Source organism: Zalophus californianus, chromosome 1 (genome assembly GCF_009762305.2).
Source record: "Zalophus californianus isolate mZalCal1 chromosome 1, mZalCal1.pri.v2, whole genome shotgun sequence".
Classification (NCBI taxonomy): domain Eukaryota; kingdom Metazoa; phylum Chordata; class Mammalia; order Carnivora; family Otariidae; genus Zalophus; species Zalophus californianus.
In genome coordinates this window covers 86,374,402-86,398,643 of record NC_045595.1, presented here as the reverse complement: position 1 = coordinate 86,398,643, position 24,242 = coordinate 86,374,402, and the positions used below count along the sequence as shown (strand labels likewise).

The following is a 24,242-nucleotide window of genomic DNA, read 5'->3' as shown; positions in this document are numbered from 1 at the left end:
AAATACATATAATAGAATATACAATAAAATCCATTAATTCAATAGCACAAATTTTAATAGGCTTTGAAAATAACTTACAGGTTCTATGACTAGTTTTTGGACCCTCAAGAGATCTGATTGAAACGTGAATAGGAACCAGTATTAAAAATATATATAAACCAAGACTCAAAGTAGAACAGCAAATGGAAATTGGGAGAGAAAAATTGGAGACTTCAATCTAAGATCTAAGCGGTCACTTGAAAGATGGTTGCTCACATTAAGAACTCGATTCTTTCTGAATCTCTCTAGTTTACAGACACATGTCAAGCTTTTTACCTCATTTATTGCTGGGGTCAAGTAACATATTGTTCCAGTTGATTTCCATAAAACATACAGAATAGTATTACTTTCCTATATAAAATTATGGGTTGGATCAAGAAAAAACACAGTATTTTCAATAATGAAGTTTCAGTACAAAACCTTTTTAAATAATAAGCCTTTTAATTGTAATGACTTTAAAAATGAGTTTTGTCACAATTATAAAAATTATAAAAACTGTTCTTTACTTATTAACTGCTTCTGTGACTGAGACTGATTCCAATGGTCCCATGTTAGAAAAAGAACCTATTAATCATTTTTATAATTATAGGTCACAAGGTTTACACCAGACATGAAAATACTCACGTTTGCAAGGCTGCATTGGTTGCGTTGATGAGGTTTCTATCTGTTATCTTTTCCAGTATTAACAAGGCACTAGTTTCATGACCCTAAAATTATGGCAAATAACTCTTAAAAACTTAGATATCATTAAAGATAAATATATAAACTCAATAAACCTCAACTCTTGTTCATACAATATATACATCACCATATATATGCCATGATTTTTTTTTTTGGCTAATAATGCCTCAAATATTGGTCCAAATATGTTGGTGGAATAGGTTAGGGGAGAAGACAGGAATATTTAAGACTGGAGATTAAAGGAAGACAGTAATTACATTTAGGCTAACACTCCAAAACTTACTTGGCCCACTGGAGACTTTCATATATCATGGTGCCTAAAAGGGCAGTATTTTTTTCCCCCCTCAAGAAATCTGATGCCAGTGATCAGTAAAGAGGTTCAATCTCTAGCTCTGTTCACTTTGGTGAAGTAGGAAAGCTTCCCTAAGTTTGGGAAAAATGCCACTGTTGAAATAAACAATGAAAACATATCCTTAAAATGTGTACCTACCTTGCTGCAAGCCAAATGGAGGGCGGTGTTTTTACTGTTATCTTGTAAAGTCAGATCTGCACTAGCACTGCTAACCAGCATCTCTGGGAGGAAAAATGGCATCAAGTCTTATATTTATGAACACATATCTTAGATTACTAATAAACTCACTGTATAGAAATAAAGATACAAAGCAACAATATCCCTCTAGTGAAAGTTTAAGAAAAATCCTGTAGCCTAAAATGTACACACTATATCATCACATTATCCTGTAAGTCACAGACACAATGGCAACTAACATTTATGCTGTGAGAGCTTACTAAATTTCAAATACTGCTTTAAGCACTCTGGATTCATACTCTCACAATAATCCTACAAAGTAGGCACTGTTAATTTTCTCAACTTTAAAAATGAAAAAAATTGAGTCATAAGGTCACTTAATTGGTAGATCTAGGACTCCTATGCAGTCCATCTAACTCCAGAGCCAGGGTCTTACCCGCTATCTTACACTGCCCTGTTATAGTAAGACCTTTTTTTTTTTTTTTTTAAAGATTTTATTTATTTATTTGAGAGAGAGAGAATGAGAGAGAGCACGAGAGGGAAGAGGGTCAGAGGGAGAAGCAGACTCCCTGCCGAGCAGGGAGCCCAATACGGGACTCGATCCAGGGACTCCAGGATCATGACCTGAGCCGAAGGCAGTCGCTTAACCGAGCCACCCAGGTGCCCCGATATAGTAAGACCGTTTAATCAGCAAGGGCAAATGAAAACACTGTGGCCCTAGATAAAAATGCAGGTTGAAAGTGGGTTAAAGGTTATATTTATTTATTAAAAAAAAAAAGATCTTATTTATTTATTTGATAGAGGGAGACACAGCGAGAGAGGGAACACAAGCAGGGGGAGTGAGAGAGGGAGAAGCAGGCTTCCCATGGAGCAGGGAGCCCGATGGGGGGCTCGATCCCAGGATCCTGGGATCATGACCCGAGCTGAAGGCAGACTCTAATGACTGAGACACCCAGGCGCCCTGAAAGTGGGTTAAAGGTTTTAAATCTCGGGAGTGGGGAGTTAACTGTGGCAAATCTGACAGAGTCAGAAGGCTTGGGATCTTAGTTTTCCATAAGTTAAACACACATAAGCAATATAGCATTATAGCATTAGAATAATACAAGCTTTAACCAGTGTCTTTACCAACTGTATTTGTCTGTCCATTTTCTGCGGCCATCATGAGAGGTGTTTTCCCAGAAGAGTCTATAGAATTGACTTGAGCATTATGGCTGAGCAGCAGCTGTAAACACTCTACGTGGTCTGTGAAGGCGGCCGCATGGAGAGGGGTTCTATAATACAAAGAAATGGGAAGACTTCACTAAATCTGTTTGTCTTATACTCTAGAAAAAATTATTCCTGAATTTATGACAAGCAATTTTCAAGGGTTTACCTATTAGGCTATAAAATCACTGCCTGATACAAATAGGCTTAATGGAGCTTACTAATTTTTGCCAGAGTAATTTGTATTTCTGGTAATATAAAAGGCCCTTAATTAAACTAGTATAACATAAAATTGCTAAAAAAAATTGTATCATTAAGGAAATTTTAGAATAAATAAATCCTGATCCAACACTGCCACCTAATACAACTGGTGGACTCTCCTCCAGCCTTTATTTATATTTAGAAAACTTTTAACTTTATTAACAATAATCCTTGGGTAACAAAAATGCCTTTAAAAAGGGGGGGAATTTTACATTTTACAAGTTCTAAAGAGGAAGACTGCTAAAAATCATAATAAAAAAGCCTTTTATAATGAGAATTATATAATTATATATAAATATTAATACTATTATATATAAATATTAATATTACACAAAATTTATAATGTATTATAAATATTAACACTTTATAATAATTTGTACTTCCAAATATAAAAATCAACTTTTACTCAATAATGGCTTCTCTGTTAATTCTTCCACACTAGTCTAGTAGTTAAATTTTTTTTTCCTATTGCAAGTCAGGCTATTTTCTACAAAGTTGAATTCCTACCTTCCTTTTGAATCTGTGGCGTTCACGATGCTGGCACCTAAAGTATCAATTAACATTTCAGCAGCACCTTCGTTGTCATTTATCCTGTGTAAGATAACAAAGTGATCACTCTCACAGCAATGGTGTATTTCTTAAATAGTCAAACGAAATCTGATTCATCTGCCTTTACTTACACAGCACAATGCAAAGGACTGAAAGCATTTCCTTCCATTTTCTGGAAAACTTCCTGTTCTAAAAGAAGTTCTACACATGTCTCATGACCTAAATAAGTAAATGAGAATCAGATATTAAAATCCAAAAAAGATAATGAAGTGCCCAAATACACCCACATATCCCTAACACAAATAAGAAAAAACTTTACATGGATTAAAAGTTAACTGAGTTCACTGAATACATTAAACATCATATTTCTAGGAGTTTTAAAATCCAAAGTACAACCTCAAGACCTGAAATTCAGAAGCTTCTTGTAATTATAGCAGTTTATTACTGACACAACAGATATTTGTTTTGTGGGGAAAAAATTTACTCTCGTTCATCTTTTTCATGATGACCAGTTAGATATATTCAGTCATTTTTAAAAAAGTCTTATTTACATAGCATAATATAACTTTAAAATTAACATATTTATATAGCTTCAAAAATGTAAATATGTTCTGATTTTAGTAATGAGCTAATGATAAAATCTCAAATACTACAGTAGTGTCTAGAAGGAAAAAGTACATGTCCCTGTCCCCACCACCATCTCCAGTTCTACTTTCTAGACCGTAACCACTATTACCTTAATAGTTTCAGGAAATTTCTAGGCATATACAACTGCATGCACATAAACATGTACTACGTCCTTTTAAAATTTTTATGCAAATTTTTAATTCTGCAACTTGCTTTTCACTTAATAAATTGTATACATCCTTCCATAATAGCATATATAGAAATCTTATTCTTGAATCTTTGGAAAAACTTCACAGCATTAAAGTGTATTATAAATGATTTTAATTTCTAACTATGTATTTTGAGGTGCTGCTAGTTTGCTTCTGTTAAAATAACAAACCTGCTGTAATGAAATATTCCAGTACTTTATTTAAAACTTTTTAGATTTTATTTATTTTTGTGCACCTGCGCGAGTGACGGGGGGAACCAGGGGGAGAGGCAGACTCCCGGCTCTGAGCCTGATGGATCATGACCTGAGCTGAAGGCAGACACTTAACCCACTGAGCCACCCAAGCACTCTCTGGTACTTTTTTTTTTTAACAAGTATTTTTGTAGGATAATTTCCTAGAAATGATATTGCTGGGTTGAAGGACAAGTATAGATTACTGATAGGTACCAGGCCCACAGTTTTTATTTATTTATTTTTAAAGATTTTATTTATTTGAGAGAGAGTGCACACATGTGCGCATGTGAGTGGGGGGAGGAGCAGAGGGAGAGGGGGAGCAAGAACCTCAAGCAGATCCTGGACTGAGTGCAGAGTCAGACACGGAGCCAATCCCACAGCCCAGAGACCATGACCTGAGTCGAAATCAAGAGTCGCTCAACAGACTGAGCCAGTCAGGTTCCTAGGCCCACAGTTTTTGAAGACGGAAAAACCCAAACCTCAGATTTTCTTTACCTAATTTTCAAAGCCAGGATTTTAGTTAAATCACTCAAATTGCTATATTAACTGCTGCAAATGAAATGCTCCATCATTTATTTCATTAGTCATTTGGAACCTGCTTTAGGAATAAATAAGATTCTTACACAGGCTCTTTATTTCTATGGCTTAATATGTGGCTAACAAAGTGATGCTAGATTTCTTTTTAATTACTCTAATATTCGCAAATAATAGCTCAACTTAATCTTTATCCTATAATTGTTTTTACCAGGAAAAGAAAGTTATGTTTTAGGAAACCTATAATTGTTTCATCTTATGTTAGTTATTTTCTCTAAACCAGTGGTTCCCAACTGGAGCAATTTTGCTTTTCAGGAGACATTTAGCCATGTCTGGAGAAATTTTTGCTCATCACAACTGGGCATGGGGTAGGAGGGTGCTACTCTCATTTAGTGGGTAGAGGCTAGGGAAGCTGCTCAACACCTTCAATCCACACGGCAGTCCCTCACAACAAAGAATTTTTGCCAAAATGGCAATAGTGCTGAGGTTTGAAAAGACTTGCTTTAATCTCCTCTCTCCAAATGTCAACTCATTACCAAGAAGTAGCCATGGAAAGTTGGCCAGTATAGATTTAAGAGTTTCCTATCTTCCTAGAATAGTTCTCAAGGTGTGAGTCTGGGGAACCTTGGGGTGCTACTGCAAACTAGTCTTCTCTTAAACTAGCCAGTAAAGAAATTTGCCACCCTTCTCACGAAAATTTTTTGTTTTGAAAAGAAGTTATTTTTATAAAAGTTATTTATATTAATATTTAATGGATTCATTATTTTAAAGTAAATTAATAAATATCCTTAAATTTCTCAGTTCTCATTTCCAATGTAGTAAATATTGACCAGCTCTAACTCCCAGATCTCGAGACTGAAAGATTTGAGAACTACTGAGCAGACTGCATACTGCAAAAAGAGAGTTCTGGGCTACTGATTACCTCTAGCAATCATATCAAACTGAAAACTCATCACTTTGCATCCTAGTTTATGAAAGGATGATACAAATGGTCTCTTCATGTTTCAGAGGAATATTATGAGAACACTTAAGAGTTTCAAAAAAATTTTATCCATTTTTAAAAGAAACAAAGGGATAAGTACTAAGTTCTGTGATTGAATAATTACACAAACTGAAAATCTGGACTTTAAAATGTAGTATGTATAACCAGTTCTTTTCTAATGCTTTGTCATCATTTCATTTTAATTTTGAAAGAAAGGTTGTCTTCTGGTTTGTTAGAGTGCTTCCAATTTTGTTTTTAGCCATACAATAATTTACTAGTGGAAGTAAAACCATTTTACATATTCTACTCTCAGAATGCCAAATTATAAAATAGACTTTCGACTATAAATATGGTATTAATTTTAGACTGCTGGTATAGTCTCTTATTGCATATAGCCAACACACATCTAATTCCTTTCAGCTCAATTCAGAATCTGCACAAATTTGCTACAGTCTGGAAATTAGACACATCTGCTATGATCTTTAAATGGTAACCAGGCATGTAGTTCATGCAAAATTTTGTCTGTTTTGTCTCTCGTACACAACGTGCTTAGAAAATCTAAATTTAGCAGTAACAGAGTAGGAATTCACTTTTGGGAAACAGTGTTCTCCATAAAGACCTGATAAGAAATGTTATAACAGATAGCAACTCTCCAAAGGGCAGTTAAAACAGCAATTTATTTACAAGTGAATGCTCTGCCTGAGGAAAGATAGCTTACTGTGTGATTTTTTCCAATGGTTAATTCTCACTGATACATTAAAAAAAAAAAGAATCAAGCAATAAAAGTCTGCTTCAAAACAGTTTCATTTCTTGGGGTGCCTGGGTGGCTCAGTCAGTTAAGCATCCGACTCTTGATTTCAGCTCAGGTCATGATCTCAGGGTTGTGAGATAGAGCCCCACAGTGGCTCTGAGATCAGTGTGTGGAGCCTGCTTAAGATTCTCTCTCTCCCTCTCTCTCTGCTCTTCCCTACCCCTCTCTAAAAACTAAAACAAAGAAACCCCCAAAAACCTAGTTTCATTTCTTAAATAAAACTCACATCTGTAGGTGTTTCCCTACAATAGTAGATGGTTTTGGTTTTTGTTCTACTTGTAAAATGTCAGGTTACATTATAAAAACAAATAAAATTCCAATGGCAAAATATAGTTATCTTTTTAAATTCAGGACTGATCTTTGGCCATTTCACTATATTCATTAAATACCAACTTTACTGAGTAGAAAAGAAAAAAAAAAAGAAGTTGAAATCCAAAGGTTTTAATCTTCAAAACTGTTCTGGCTTAGGATCTGAGGTAGTAAAAATGAAACGGACTAAACTAAGCTTGTGAATTAGCAATACATTTAACTAGTCAAGTTTTGATGGTACCATCAAAATGGTACTCAAGAGATAACAGATGCCCAATAGTAATCACAGAACAATCCTCAAGAAGAGACCAAAACTTTCTCCTAGCAAAAGATTAAAACTGTCAATTCTGGCACAAGGATTAATAAGAAAATTGAAATACTGCCTCTAGAAAATACTTACGAAAACATTTAATTAAACTATGATTTTGCAAGATTCAGGTTTCTCCCCTTTCACTGTAACTCAAGATTATCTGTCAACATGGCTTCAGTAAAAGAACCATGAAGCAACACATTACAGAAAGGCAGAAACCTCAACTCTCTGGTAAGGCAGTCAGCTGGATTTTAGAACAGATACTGATTTTTTTAAGCAAGTCAATATTTTTATCAAGAGGCAATTTATATTTTCTTAGTATTTTGAGGGAAAGTTATTAGAATTGTGAACGAGTTTTTCAGGTATCTCTCACAACTAACAGCAATCTAAATGCTACAATGAAATTCAAAACAAATTAAAAACCCCCCTCACATCCCTGGCTAAAGTCCCAAGCCCAAACTTTTGACAGAGTTGATGTTTACAATGTACATAATGTACCCTAGCATTTTCTAACATGATCAAATCTGTGGCCCTACACAAGGAAAAAAATCATTATCTCTCAACATGCCTCATCAGTTAAATTATCTTAGTGACATTTCATAAGCCAAACTCCACTTTGAACATATATACCTTAAACATCGCTTTATACTTCTCTGAGTCACAGTTAGTGAGCTGACTGGCTGTGAGCTTCTAGGAAGCCAAAGGTCAGTGTTCTTTTTTTTTTTTTTTAAGATTTTATTTATTTATTTGACAGAGAGAGACACAGGGAGAGAGGGAACACAAGCAAGGGGAGTGGGAGAGGGAGAAGCAGGCTTCCAGCTGAGCAGGGAGCCCGATGTTCTAATCATGCAGCAAAGTTAACTTAACCATAAAAGTTTCTAAGTTTCTAGTTCTGTGATCTGCTAAGATTTTATTCCCTTAAAATGCTGAGCATACATGTTACTGTTGATAGAAGGATCTATCTTGCAATGTGCTCAGAAAACATACACAGATTTCAGTTTAGAATGTGATACATTTTCATTTTTTGCTGTCTTTTTTCCCCTAATATAAGTACGTTTAGAAAGTAAAAGAACATAATCAAACTACAAACATACTATATAAAAGACATTGTAAATATTATAAAAGTATGTTAAAAATGCAAAATAGCTGTTGAAGCAAAGATCTAAGAAAAATTTCAAACCTAATGATAGTTTATTTCAAAAGATCTTTGACAAACTAGTGCCTTGGCTTTACCATGACAAGTGATAGGAGTAAGCTTACAACTATGTAGTACAGCATTTTTATGCTTCCTACTGATCTTATAGTTGCCTATTAAATATTCATGAATATCAGAATGTGTTACAGTTTGTTGTCTCTGCTTGATACATTAACAGGCATTTAATGTAGATTTGTATCTGTATACTCAACCATTGTAGCAGGCCCAGTGAAGTGCTGTATATCCATGATTGTCTGCTATGGCTGGATTTGCATCCACAGATGCTGCTGACTGCAAAAGGGCTCCGAGAACACCAATATGTCCACAGGCAGCTGACAAGTGTATAGGTGTCCGGCCCCTGCTATCTCGAAATAAGCACTTAGCACCATGTTGAAGTAATGCATCTACACATTCTTCGTGGCCTGTAACTGCCTGAAAGAAAAAGTATTTGCAGGAAGTTGAATATATTATTTTGGGTACTATATGCCAATTTAAAAATTTTAAAGTCTGTATTCCCCATAATTGTCCATCAATCAAAGCATTTATCATTTTTTGAGTAATTCAGTATTTTTATTGGAATTGGCTTAAAAATTCATGTATAGCAGTAACTATGTCAAAATACAAGTACCATGAAAAACAGGAATAAAGGAACTTATAAATCAATGAAAACAATGAAGGCAAAAAAGGTGAATGGTTGCAAAGGTGAAAAAGACAAAAATGTGTAAGAAAATAGTTATAATAATGAGAAAAAGTAAATGGGACATTAATTCTACTCAAGGTCTTGGGGTTTTAAAATTTTGTTCCAACACTGTTTCCTAGATTGTTTTTTTTTTTTTTAAGATTTTATTTATTTGACAGAGAGGGATACAGTGAGAACAGGAACACAAGCAGGGGGAGTGGGAGAGGGAGAAGCAGGCTTCCTGTGGAGCTGGGAGCTTGATGCAGGGCTAGATCCGAGGACTCTGGGATCAAGACCTGAGCCAAAGGCAGACACTCGGTTGTTGAGCCACCCAGGCGCCCCGATTAAGCTGGGTTTTGTAGTTGTTTAAAATTAGCATTCAAAAACTATTTGGTAAAAATTTGATGAAGAAAAATAAACATAGCCTAGTTCAGTCTTAGGCAAAATGAGATCCTAAGAAATTTTTGATTAAAGGCAATGGGAATATTTTTGCTTACCCCTCTATGCAATGCTGTCCTTCCCCATTTATCTTTGGCATCTACATTTGCTCCTTTGTTCAGCAGTGAGTAAACACAGTCCGTGTGCCCGTTAAGAACAGACAGCATCAGAGGAGTCCTGAGCAACAACAGGAACAGGTTCATTGTTACCACCTAAGACTCCACTCCATGAAAAACAATTAAACAGTGTGCTGGCCTGTTTTCTAAACATGGCTTTTTGTGATGCAACTTTAAAGTATACTTAAATGAGAAAACTATACTTGATGTTATTCAGTTAACATACTATGACAGACTTACTAAAATAGGGACAAAAGTATGAAGATTAACACACATCTTAAAAATAATTTAAAAACTATTAAAACTTACTGTCCGTTTCCATCTTGAATGTCTACTGCATTCTGCGGTTCTGCATTTCCTATTAGTAGCCGCAAGCACTCTGAATGACCGTTTGTTGCTGTAAAGTGATATTTTAAAATTTCAATAATTACAATGGTAAAATAGAAAATTTCCATCTTAGGGCACATTTTCTAGATGTTTAACTGTGGGATAGTGTCAATGAATTTAATAGTCAAAGAAAAAATATGGATACAAAGGTTTCTATTGCCTTTGTTGGTGAAACTGAATAGATATAAATCCGTCATAGTAAATTATGGCCACAGCCATCCCTCACCATCTGCCCTGCTAATAGAATGCTCATTTTATTTGGCGCTCTGGTGGTGGCAGTGTGATCAAGGAAGGCACCCTGCCTTCAGCCAAGGGATAAAATCGTGATTAGATCAAGTCCATCACAGCTCTGTTCTTTGCCAGTTACTGGTTTCAAGATGAGTGCTGGTCTACTCTGACCACTGAGATGCTAATAAGTCTGAGGGCTTTTGGGAAATATTTTTATCCCTGATAACGACAAGTCCATCTTTTCCTTATTTTTGATGGGAACCCTGTAAAGAAGCAATAGCCATTCTGTACCATGACTGCGAAGGCAAGAGAATAGAGAGCTCTGACACCACTGCTGAATCAATCAATCCCAGAGCTGACTCTACCTCTGAACATTTTATGTGAGAGGGTAAACACTTGTCACTTAAGCCACCTTTTAGCTAGGTACTATGAAAGAATTCCAACTGATACATATATAATAAAAGAAGAAATGATCTATCTAAAAAATGCATTTATATGTCCAAACACATAATATGTGTAATGGTATAAAATAGAAGTAGCCTAAAGAAAATAGTAAGTTTTAAGGTTTTATTTATTTATTTGAGAGAAGAGAAAGAGACAGAGATAGTGAGATATAGCACGAGTGGGTAGGAGAGGGAGAAGCAGGCTCCCCGCTGAGCAGGGAGCCTGATGTGGGGCTTGATCCCAGGGCCCTGGGATCATGACCTGAGCCGGAGCCGAAGGCAGATGCTCAACCGACTGAGCCACCCAGGCGCCCCAAAACAGTAAGCTTTTAAGGTAAGTTAAATCCTCTGCAAAATTCAGGTCCTTCCCCTAATACAATAAAATTTGAAGTTTAAAGTAATATATAACTTACATAATGATGCAAAAAGGAGTATCTATCACTGTTTTTCCTAATTAAAAGACAAATTAATAAAAGCAAGCTAGGTGCCCTAATATTCTACAGTACCTTCTAACAACTATATTAAATTCTAATAGTTATTAATTAAGACTTATGGTACAAGATCATTCCATATCTATATGCTATACTCTGCCAGCAACTCTCATTGTAATCATTAACAGCTGTCATTGAAGCATCTCACTTGGGGATGCATCAAGGAAATTGTTTGGCCTGCCACTTCTTTAATGGAGTCACTTGCACTCAGTACACAGTAGCTCCTGAGGAGTTTTGTATTTTATAAGTTCAGTACCTAAAACATCGAGCATAACATCACTGGGGGGGGCGGAACCTGGTTCCCTCTTGGAAAAAAAATTGCAATGTCCTCTTCATGACTTATGAATAAGGTGCTAACAATCTCCACAGTTGAAAGGCATCTATAGAACCACGTCTGCATTTATTAAATAGGTAGGCACCAATAATAACCTGTAGCTTTTTCAGTGGATAGGATGTATAGACTATCTGACATTGGTTAGCCACTTCTGAGGGACTGACTAGTGTCTTGGTTCAATATTTATCAATTAAGAGTGCAAACCACTCCATGAAAGCTTTAAATCAGGTCTGCAAATGATCTGTGCTTACAACACAATTTTTCAAGTTGCAGAATGGTATATAAATTTCATTTCTTTTCAGAGTAAGATAATAGAAAAGGATGGCATTTTGACTTAATTCTTATATATATACACATTTATTAGGAATTTTAACCCACTTATAAATTTTTCTGTTTTTGAGCCCTGCTTGAATATCTGACAGTTTCTGAAAGGCTGCTTTGGAGCAACAGTGGGTGTTACCTAGAGTCTTCAAAAATGCAAGTTTCCTAAAGGACTAGAAGTAAAGTCCAAGACCCATGTTAAAATGTGTCCTTAAAAATCACTCTATAAAAACAGACTAACTGAAATGAATCTAATCATATAAAGGAGGCCTACTGGGGGTGAAAAAAAAAATACTTGGCTATGATTTCTTCCAATGTACTAGTCTTAGCTATTTAAAATGAGTACAGGGGTGCCTGGGTGGCTCAGTCATTAAGTGTCTACCTTTGGCTCAGGTAAAGATCCCAGCGTCCTGGGATCGAGCTCTGTATCAGGTTCCCTGCTCAGTGGGAAGCCTGCTTCTCCCTCTCCCACTCTCCCTGCTTGTGTTCCCTCTCTTGCTGTCTCTGTCAAATAAATAAATAAATAAATAAATAAATAAAATCTTAAAAAAAATAAAATAAAATGAATACTGACTTGTAGTAATTCCTGTAGAGAGTTGTAGATCTACATCTGCTAGGGATACACAGCAGTACCAAGTCATACAACGACATGGTTACCTAATTTTGAATTTTCACATATTTGCAACATCACAAAATCATACCATGGAGTAGATCTTGCATAAAGTAGGTGCTCTATAACTCCTGTCTGAATATATGTTTAATTTAAAGAGCACCCTAGTACAGTAAGTCAAAATGTTCACTGTTAAATGAAAGCACGTACCAATCCAAAAAAACTTCCATCAAAAAGAAGTAAAAAATATTGCACTGTTTTGTTGATGAAGTACTTCAGAAGTTAGACTACTACATAAATCCAATTTCTAAGGTAGATAATGCTTTAAAGCAATCATAATCTTTCTGTTGGCTTTTCCTTGAAAGAAGAATTTGACCTTTTATTTTTTTAAGATTTTATTTATTTACTTGACAGCGAGTGCACGTGCATGAGAGGAGGGAGGAGCAAAGGAAGAGGGACAAGCCGACTCCATGCAGGGCACAGAGCCCGCCACAGGGCTCGATTCCAGGACCCTGAGATCATGATCTGAGCCAAAAATCAAGAGTCAACCGCTTAACTGAGCCATCTAGGCACGCCTCATTCGACTGTTTAAAGTCAACATTATTAAAATAATTACCAGGAGTACAACACACAAAAAATTGAAAAAGAAAAGAGTATTAGAAAGAAAGTGGTAACTAAAATCATGCATAATTTTTGACATACCTGCAGCATGTATAGGTGTCCTCTTCAAAATGTAGTCTTTTACTAAAATTGAGGCTCCCTGATTAATGAGTACATCCACACATTCAACATGGCCCTTAAATGCTGCAAGATCTAGGGGTGTTCTCCCACTACTATTTCTCACATCAAGATCTAACAAAGACTGTACCAACACTTCTAGTGCTTGGTGGTGACCATGATAGGCCTAGGAATAAATAAAAATATAAATTAAAAAAGTACGTATTTAGACTGACTTCTCAGATACCTTAGAAAACATAAAGGAAGTAATAAGAAAACTTGTCTTCACATAATTATTATTATTTGAGATAATCTAAAACTTGCATGTTGAGAGTTCAGAAAAGTTAAGTATAAATTTTTCTAATAACCAAATAGTAGGCTACGGTGTTAGAGAATGGGTATTCTGTGGAGAATAAACGTTCAAATGACAGGTGATTTTATCACTAGCATAAATGGTCTGGTTCCTGGCATTCAATGAATGTGTAACATAGATTCAGTTAAAGCTTTCATTCTAAGTCTATGATTGCAAAGCCTGTGCTATTAATTACAGTTCAGTGCTCTGCTTAACTCCCTGATAAAATTTTACTATACTTAAATTATAGAGATAGCCAGCAACTAAAGTTAATTAGTATTTGAGTCTTCTGATTTCTCAAACTGAAATGACTATCCTCACTTCATAACATGCTGTATCTAAAAAATAAACATTTCTTTTAGCACAAAAATACTTAACACTGAGCCCGGCCTGAATAACTGCCATGTGCCAAGTACTAGCTGTACAATAGAGGACGAGAGTGTAAAGGTTTGTCAGACTGAAGTCCCCTTCTTTACCACAGTCTGATGAAGAGGCTTTCCAAATAATTCATATCAAAAACCAACATGTCAACTGAACATCTATTATTCTCGTTGGACTAGGTGCTGAGCAAGACATAAAGCAATTAACAAGACCCAGTTATGGCACACAAGGAATGTTCTCTCTAGTTCACTCATATTACCATTTTGTAGCTAAAGGACTTTCATACATCATTACTGATACCATTCAGAACTACAGGTTAGCAGTTTGTTATCACATGTGAACATTTCACTGGGAATTGAAAAATGTAAAAGTCTACCAGACTTGAGCTAAATCTGAAAAAAAAAAAAAAAGATACATAGCTAGAAGACCCCACACTGCAGCAAAGGGCTGTAAAGTTATTTCTTGCAGAAAGTACCAGGAAGACGTAAAGTTGCTCTGGGCCTTACTGATCTCTTTGATGTTTCTGACTACCTACAGAGATTCTCAACCACCTCAAAGATTAAAGTAACTGGAGATTAAGGAACTCTACTGTCCTAGAATCATATTTAATCTTGTTCCTCAATACTGGGTCAATGAAATTATGCTACTAGCAGAAAGAACTTTAAGAAACACAATATATGCAGAAGATAGTATATAACAATAAAAAGAGACAAAATAAGGATGACAAGAAGCCATGATGATTTGCCAGAGAGGTGTTCCCCTCATGATGTCCCTGTATAAGACGGAGACAAGGAATTTGTACACGTACTATGTGCAAAGACAAGAACCAAGACCTCAAGCTGGTGTGTTTTCATAGCATCAAGGTGTCACGGATTAGGAGAGTTTGGAAGGGAAAAAAAAATCACTTCAAGTTAATTTCTGAAAACCTCCTAGGAACAGATACAAAATGTGAAAAGTGGTGGTATGATCACAGTTCACTGAGCCTAATTACTAAATTAAAAATTGTTTCCATTTCAGCTTAAAAACACTCTTTCAGCACAGCCATGTTCATATATAGCACCACTATACATAATAGCCATGAAGTAAAAAAACTAGTAAAAAAAAAAAAATGGAAGTTTTTGAGCTAATATATTCAAAAACTTGGCAAAGTGCTTAGTCTGGCACCTAGTAAGTGCTTAGGAAATGGCAGTGCTAGTGTAAGAATAATGGTGATGGCGTAAGAAGAACTGCCTAGTCATCTGCTCAGACTTCATTTCTCGCCACCAAGAGTAAAATAGCTATTTTCTCCATGCTCGTTTTGCCCTTTCAGATGACTTATTTACTCTGCAAGTCTGGGAGAGCACATAGTATTTCCAGAGACCCAAAGGGCAAGGAAGCAGGAAGATGCAGCATATCTCCTCAGTTATTCAGAAAATGGTAGGAAATACTAGCAGGGAGAAAGGTGCAGAAAATTCAATGCAGATGCGTCGGTGTTAGAAAATACGCAAGGAGAAAATTATAAAAAAAAAAAAATAGCATACGTGAGAAGAAACAAAGGGATCAGTGAACTTGTAGTGATCCTCATTAACTTAAGTATATACCCTTATAAACATTTTACTATACGTAAAACCAGAAACCTCCCAAACAGCTAATGACTGTATCCGAGTCTCCTGATTCTCAGTCTTGCTCTCACCCCCAACAACTGTTAACATGCTCATGTTCCAAAAACAGACTCTTCTTTCAGCACAAAAAGAACAAGATTGGGCCCTGCTTGAAATTTCCTAAAGTAATTCATTCCATATCTGATTTAAAGAACTGTTATACTTTACTAACCTTCTCCTCTTAGTGACCGACATTACGAGAAAAAAATTAGAGGCATCTTAAACTAGAAGGGACATTTCAAATCATAGGGCCAAATTCTATGGCATAAGCAACTGAAGGACCAGTGAACACACACTTAGTGCTCTAAGATCAAAAAGTTGTAGAAATACAGCAGAAAATACAGTTCTGCTTAGCAAGTTAGAAGCCATTCCATTAGGGCAGTGCATTTTAAAAATTCACATCACAGGTAAACTCTCCCTTAGAGTAGGCTTTGGGAGAAACCCAAAGACCACTGTTTATTTTTTAAACAAAACATAACAAGTACACTCAAGTCTCTGAATTAAAAGTTTTTGAAGGTTTAATTTCATGATCATCATACATGGCCCAAAAGTTATTGGGTACTAGTTTGAGTCAAATCACCAGATGGGAGATATTTTCAGTAAACCAGCCACCAAGCTGGCTCTAAAGGCAGTACTCACAGCCAAATGTAAAGGGCTTATTGTTGCTCTGTTATCTGAATCATTCAGCATGTCTGTCCCAGAGGTTTCCATTAACTGTAAAGAAAAGTATTTGAAATGTCAGAAATGGTATTTAGATATATTATAGCAGTTATTCCTGCCCCCCCAAGTTTAAATCCATTTTAGAGTAAAAATTGATATTTAAATATGAATTTTAAAATCCCAGACCATATTATATTATGAAAATTCCACTCAGCAATCTTATACAACAGATCATCATGAAAGGGTAGTGAGGACCACAGAGTAAGAGCTCTGAGGTAGGGCTATAAACTAGCTAGAGGGAAATGCTATTTACTCACCACCCGCCCCAGCCCCATCCCATAAATACATGATTTCTGTCTCTGTCTTTGTTCTCAGGAATATGTAAAACAGGCTTCTAGTGAGAGCAAATAAATTAATTATAATACTCTGAATAGTAGGGGGAAAACTGATTATTACTTACAACATCTAAAGGAGTTTCACTTGCAATCTGAAATAAAATTTAAAGTAAGAATATTTAGCTTAGAAAGTTTTCATATATTTTAGAGCTAAATGCTACAGGTCCTCTATTTACACAAGTCTTTGTTAAATTCTATTCTGAACTTGGGCTCCCTTTGCCTCCAAAAATTAAGTCTTTTACATAAACAAGTGTACAATATAATAGACCACAAATCTATATTCATAGGTCTAAGATTTTAGTGTATAAGATACCATAATAACCTAAGGAAATATTTGTTGTTTCTGATAGCAGGGTTTTAAGTACTATATTAAATACGTCAACCTACTTTTTCTATCTTTAATACCCACTCTCCCTTGAAGGGAAGCAAAGTTTAATATAATTTATAAGGTAAGTCTAAATAAAGAAACTTTTAACTTGAAGCATCTGTTACACACTTGAGAATCTTTTCACTTGTCCCTTGCTTTCTCTTTGGTTTGGCAAAGTGGGGTGAATGGCGTGTATATTCAAGAATGAGATCACAGTTGAAATAAAAAGTTCCTTTGCAGAAGTACTGTCTCCCCTCTATGAGGAGGGACTGTAAAAAGAATGGGCCTTTCAGAAATCTCTAAATATATGGAAAAAACCTTCCTCTCACAGGGACATTTCTCACACAAGACATGGTTACAGTTCTTTAGAAATTTCTGGAAAACATTTATTTAAAGGAAAAGGAAAAGAAATGCTACATCAACATGGGGTAGTATAAGGGAAGGACATAAGTAGCCCTCTCTAGAGATCTAATTTTCTCCTTTCTCTTTTCTTTTTGAAAGGGAAAAGGGAATGAGAGATATCTTACTGAGGCAAGTATGAATGTAAGAGGTATATATTGGCTCTAAAAATATTAAAAAGCAATAGAGTTTGTTTCTTGATTCATTTATTCTCATTTTCATTATGTTATTAGAATATAAAATCACATTAGTCTTTCCACAACAATTCACGAATCTTACCAGCTGAAGACATAGACGGTGACCATAAGCAGCTGAATAATGAACTGCATTGTATCCCTGCTTGTCACGGATCCCTGGATTTGCATCATTTCGTAATAAGTATTCCAGGCACCTATATATAGTAATAACATTCAAAATTCTAAATCCTGCATTTTAACCAATGATAAAGACAGCTTGAGACTAAGAACTGACAAGTTTTCTTACAATTTCTTGCAATTCTTCTTTTTCTTGAGTAATGTAAAAATTATAAATATATCTACACTACATAAATTTGTCATTTAAATGACATTGACTGTAACTATCATAAGAATACAAGCGAAACATTCATAAGAGAATATCCTTCATTCAAAGTGACGATCTCCAAAGTCTGTCAACAAGCTCAGTATACCTGAAGGCTGGCTGTCTTTTACACAGTCACTACGTATGGCACCACCTATCCCACTCAAACAATATCTGACAGGATTAAACTTAGTGGTGGTGAGCATCCAATGTTGGCAATATTACGGCTGACATATCTGGAACACATAGTGAGTGTAGTATCTCATTAGGAAGCTAAAGAAAGGATATAAAAAAAAAATCTCAGGATAACAAGGTCAGAATTCAATGATCTTGAATCAGAGGATTGAGAAGGGTGTAAACAGTGTAAAGTCGTATGTAGGTAACAAGAAAGATCCTCCCATGGTAGATTTACTTCATTCCTGGGCTATCAAAACATTAGAAAAATAATTTTTAAAGGTACTATACAGTTCATGATTTGTTATAATTTTCATACATTTTATTGTTAATGTAGCAAAAAAAGAGCACTGAATTAGAAATTAGAAGTCTGTAGAAGTAGTCTGATACTAGTGATCTTGAGCATATCAAATCATTTCGCCTTTATGGTAGAATGGCCTCTGTTTATTCATTTGATAGATGGGGTTCCATTCGTAATTTGTCTAATGTTGTAGTACATCTAACTAAATATTAATTCAACTGCTAGGGGGGAAAATTTATAATAATCCTTGTTAAAAATTCAAGTTTCCTTAAGGAGTGCACTTGTTGTGATGAGCACTAGGTGATGTATGGAATTGTTGAATCACTATATCGTATACTTGAAACTATTATCACACTGTACGTTAACTATACTGGAATTAAAAAAAGACTAACAAAAATTCAGGTTTCCAAAAGCATACTGAAGTTATATAAAAACAAACAAAAAAGAACTCTAAAGCAATGTAACATCTTTCAGTAACTGTATCATATATATTAATGTATTACACATATACATAACTGTATCTTTTTTTTTATTTTTAAAGATTTTATTTATTTATTCATGAGAGACAGAGGGAGAGAGAGAGAAGCAGAGGGAGAAGCAGGCTCCCAAGAAGCAGAGAGCCCGATGCAGGACTCGATCCCAGGACCCCGGGATCGTGACCCGAGCCGAAGGCAGATGCCCAACCATCTGAGCCACCCAGGCGCCCCATAACTATACCATTTATATATCTATATGTTATCTATCTATAATCTACCTACCTATAAAGGCCATTCTTTTCAATGCCAACACTTATTTCTTTAATGCTGAATTGCTTAAAATCCTTTAGATCCCTTAGTAATTACTTGCAGAATCTATATTACAATATCCTCAATGATAGCAAATGTCCATTTAAGTGGGATTTTGATACTTATGTACAGCTAAAATTATTAGTCAAACATGGTGAACTGGGTCACTATGATTAAAAAAACCCAAATCTGACTCTAAAGTAACAAGATTGGTGTTTTTTGTTTTCATAAACTAGCTCTGAGGGCCCTATAGAAAGTGTTCCAGACAGTGTATAAACTGTTTGTGTCCAGTTTTCTTTCCTAGGTGTCCAACTCAGAGGTCAGTGCTCACTGGAATGCATAAAAGACCTACAGGGCTGGAGGACAGTCCCCTTGCTTTATATGCACAAACATTTCACCCAAGGGCATAACTTTTTATCTTTAATCAAGTTCTCTAGATGAGAGAGATAAAGCAGGAAGAGTTCTCCAACTGACCTGAGACCTGAGTACAAGGCAGATTCTATCAGTGGAACAAACTATTTTAAGATAACTTGCTGATACATGAGTACTGAAAAAAGATATATTTAAGGAAAGCAAAGCAAGTAGGTAAGTTCATGTTTACTTTCTAAAGTAAGAGAGCACATCTTAATGCATTTATAATGACTAGTCCACATGTACAGCATCAAATGGTTTCAAATAGATTTCTAAGTGTTATACATGTAGTAGTTTTATCAAATCATATTATTTATTTTTTTACATTCACATTATTCAGATAATTGGTCTCCTGTAACAAAACAAAGACTAAGAGTTACTTTGAAATGATAAAATTCCTTCTATTGACCTGCCTTTCAGATTTTGCTAAGCAGTATCAACTTTCATAACTACTTTATGAGATAAAGCATTATCTTTAACAAATGGAAAAAATTACTGACACTCAGGAAAACAAAAACACCTATTCAAAATCTTTTGTAAAAGGCAAAAGATTTATGTGATCTAAAGAGAAACTGGCTAGCATATAGTAAAGCAAGGACTAGATCTTAGGTCTTCTTTTCATCCAGTGTTCTTTTCATGCTACCAAATACTTCAGCACAGGGGTCAATAAGTTAGAGCGACATTTTAACCTGGGTGCTTATAAAATACTAAACCACAAAATTACTTGATCTTGACTATCTGGACCTCACATCTAATTTGAAAATAAGGTGGAGGAGAGAGAATCTATTCTTCATTTCTGATTATAAGTTAACATACACTGATTTTTATAAAAGTCAGAAAAATCAAGCTATCAATCAATATTCTCTTTAATCTCCCTCCTATGCAAAATCTGGAGGAATATTCATGGCTAAATAGCTAACTCATAAACTATACTTACTGTTACATACTGTTTATTTTATGTTAGACAAATTAAGTATCATTCCAATTAAGAACATAATTTAAGTCAGAGTGCATTTCAAACTATTTAAATTTTACCTACTCTTCCCCTACCACCCATGAGTCCCATGGCCGGTCAGAATTCTGGGTAAGGACTACTCAGCCCAGGGCAGGGAACGCGGTATTGCTACCAGAGGCCCTCTTTCCTTTACTCTCTCCCATTATGGTGTATAATAGTGTCTGTTCTTACACACACACAAAAAATACAGCTAATCCTTATAGGTAAGGGAAGATTATAGGTACTATTCTAAACAGTTCAGATATCCTATACCTCATTTGGCTATATGAGTTAGGTCAGACTATTTTCCCCATTTCACAGACAAAAGGGGCACAGAGATGTAAAGTAACTTGCCCAAAGTCTCACAAGGGGCAGAGCCACTATCAAATCCAATATTATCTTATATACATATTCAAAATGAGTTATAAAAGGCTGCTGAATATTATAAAGTCATATACAAAAGTCAAATGTATTTCTCTATATCACAACAAAAGGAAATTTAAAGATAGATTTATTTTGGCAATAAAAATATTTAGTACTTAGGAATAAATCTAAGGATTATAAAACTTCTAAACAAAAAACTGTATGGGGACTCCTGGGTGGCTCAGTCGGTTAAGCGTCTGCCTTTGGCTCAGGTCATGATCCCAGGGTCCTGGGACTGAGCCCCATGTCAGGCTCCTTGCTGAGCAGGGAGCCTGCTTCTCCCTCCGCCTGCCGTTCCCCCTGCTTATGCTCGTGTTCTCTCTCTGACAAATAAATAAGTAAAATCTTTAAAAAGAAAGAAAATACATTTTTAAGAAAACAAAAAAACCCTGTATGATTCCATTTATATCAAGTCCAAAACAAACAAAAGTATACAATGCTATTAGAAGTCAAAACATAATCCCATTTTTGTGAAAAATGCCAACTATCACCATAAAAGAGGATCTTGGTGAAATATATCTATATATACAATTATATGAACATAGAAAAGGCAATGGAAAAGCATATACCAAGTCTTTAACTTTGATTAGACTAATTGATTAGACTATGACATGAAATGATCTACATACACATACACAAATAGTCATGTTAATGGTTATCTTAGGAGAATAGGCATGAGAAGGATTTCTTCTTTATGTATAATCAAAAAAAAAAAAACCACCCCAGTCTTCGCCTCTTATACACACACATGGGTATAGGGGAGATCCTTAACCATCTTGCTCAAAGCCAGCCCTATTTCTTTTGAACTGGCAAAGAAAATTTTATTTATTAATATTTAACACATTAAACATGTTTCTTGTGACTATGTATCTGAGTCATGACTGTTTATGAAGAATGCAGGCACCAGGGTGCCTGAGTGGTGCAGTTAGTTAAGCATCTGACTCTTGGTTTTGGCTCAGGTCGTGATCCATGGTCATGAGATGGAGCCCCACAGCAGGCTCCGTACTCAGCACAGAGTCTGCTTGAGATTCTCTCTCCCTCTCCCTCTGCCCCTCCCGCTCGTGCTCTCTAAAATAAATAAATTCATTAAAAAAAAAAAAGAGAATGCAGGCACTAGAATAATGGGAGTCACTAGAAGAATAAGTAAAATGAGTCAGGAAAGATTTCATGTATTTTTCCAACATTTACTCAAAGTGAAGACCAAGGGATGCAAGGCAGAAGGGAGAGTTATAATTACTTATATGTCACTCTGGAATAGCAGAAAAACCAATGTCAGAGTGTCAAAAATTCCAAAATATAAACAACTTTCCCTGGGGATGCTGACAGGGGATTAGTAAATGATCATTAAAAAAAACAAACCACAAATACACATTACTGAATAAGAGTAACTTGAAGTTATGGGGATTTTGTGTCTTTCTTTAGAAAATATTTCACACTTCCTTTGCCAGAAGTATCATGCCAGATTCTTTTATTATCTAACTTTTATACCTGGGAATTAAATCAGTGTAACTTAGAAAAATAAATCAACATTTTTTTGTTTTTTCTGGGGATAGGGAGGGAAAGAGGGACAGGAGAATCTTAAGTGTGCTCCATGCCCAGCATGAAGCTCCACACAGGGCTTGATCTCACAACCCTGAGATCATGACCACAGCCGAAATCGAGAGTCAGATGCTTAACCAACTGAGACACCCAGGTGCCCAAACGTTTTATCAATGTTACAATGCTACTGCTTAAGCCTCCAAAACAATCATTTATTGAAAGGATGCCTCTGGTATCCTAAAATGATTACCGTAGCTTATAGCTTCCAGAAAGTTCTCAGGAACAAATCACTGAGACAATAAATGATGGCATTAGATAGGACCTCTGGGATTCTGATACTTTAAAGAAATAGAGGCTCTAAGAAACAGTGCTAGAGGGGCACCTGGGTGGCTGGTCAGTTAGGCATCCAACTCCTGGTTTCAGCTCAGGTCATGATCTCATCATGAGATCCAGCCCTGTGTTGGACTCCATGTTCAGCGGGGAGTCTGCTTGAAGATTCTCTCCATTTGCTCCTCCCCTCATTCTTTCTCTAAAGTAAATCTTAAAGAAAAAAAAAGTGCTAGATTGTTTTACACACATAATCTCAGTTTTTCCCACAATTCTAAGTACATTTTTTTCTAATTTTACAGATAAAGATTTTGCTTGGCAATCACCTGCTCAGGCTCAAAGGGGTATAATACAGAAACCCCAAGATTTAAACTGGGTCTTTTGGATCCCAAAGCTCATGTTCTTTCTAGTCCATCAGGCTGCTTGTGTAGATACCTAGAATTAAATGTTTAAGTAATAAATATCGCTAGCCTATTACTCAAAACAGTTTATATTAGGTGAGAGAACTGATTTATATCACTTCAGTACTAATACCCTTCTACAAAAAAAGTAGGTGGGTTTAAAACAAAACCACAAATCCCAAACAGTATGGATTGAACATCATTATTCTCTTGATTTTTGCATAAGAATTCAGATCTAATGTAATTGTCTAAGGGCAGGAGGAACTTGGGTAATCTCTATGAGCATGTGTGTGTGTTTATGTGTGTGACCTCTCAGCGGAATTTATGTAGATCCCGTTGAGTGACACCTAATAACTAGTGTGTGGAAACAGTGGTAAAGGATTATTGGTGGTGATATGCTCATTTTAGGTATAACCTATTTTAAGAAAATCTATAAATCAAACCCTGAAGTTACAAAATTTATACACCAGAGGATGATCTACTTACCCAAGTTTACCAACATTTTTTAAAATAAGATTTTACTTATTTATTTGACACCCAGAGAGAGAGAGCGCACAAACAGGCGGAGAGGCAGGCAGAGGAAAAAGCAGGCTCTCTGCTGTGCAGGGAGCCCACTGCAATGTGGGGCTTGATCCCAGGGTCCTGGGATCATGACCTGAGCCGAAGGCAGATGCTTAATCAACTGAGCCACCCAAGCACCCCACCAAAATATTTTCTTATTTACAAAGTCTTTACCATGGATTTTCCTTGAAGAGCCACTATCTATAAAAACATACTTCAAATAACTTCACTTCTCCCAAAATCTATCTATACCTAACTATTCTGGGTATATATGAAATTGTAGAAAGTGATCTATTCTAGTAAACAAAAAGTAGACTTTACTAGCACTTTTGAGATTA

The 24,242-nt window shown here is 35.7% G+C and overlaps 1 protein-coding gene across 8 annotated transcripts in view; it reads right to left on the bottom strand.

Annotated features, from left to right (window-relative positions):
* Nucleotides 1-24,242, bottom strand: part of ANKRD28 (ankyrin repeat domain 28) — a 194,321-nt gene that overhangs the window by 9,740 nt on the left and 160,339 nt on the right. For all 8 annotated transcript variants that reach the window (XM_027583599.2, XM_027583594.2, XM_027583597.2 and 5 more), the window contains 12 exons: nucleotides 17,710-17,821; nucleotides 16,730-16,756; nucleotides 16,249-16,323; nucleotides 13,222-13,423; nucleotides 10,015-10,102; nucleotides 9,649-9,766; nucleotides 8,685-8,904; nucleotides 3,394-3,481; nucleotides 3,221-3,304; nucleotides 2,375-2,520; nucleotides 1,211-1,293; nucleotides 664-746 (listed from right to left, as the gene is read on the bottom strand). In XM_027583599.2, the coding sequence (XP_027439400.1) occupies nucleotides 664-746; nucleotides 1,211-1,293; nucleotides 2,375-2,520; nucleotides 3,221-3,304; nucleotides 3,394-3,481; nucleotides 8,685-8,904; nucleotides 9,649-9,766; nucleotides 10,015-10,102; nucleotides 13,222-13,423; nucleotides 16,249-16,323; nucleotides 16,730-16,756; nucleotides 17,710-17,821 (1,326 nt within the window). The remainder of the gene's footprint in view (nucleotides 1-663; nucleotides 747-1,210; nucleotides 1,294-2,374; nucleotides 2,521-3,220; nucleotides 3,305-3,393; nucleotides 3,482-8,684; nucleotides 8,905-9,648; nucleotides 9,767-10,014; nucleotides 10,103-13,221; nucleotides 13,424-16,248; nucleotides 16,324-16,729; nucleotides 16,757-17,709; nucleotides 17,822-24,242) is intronic.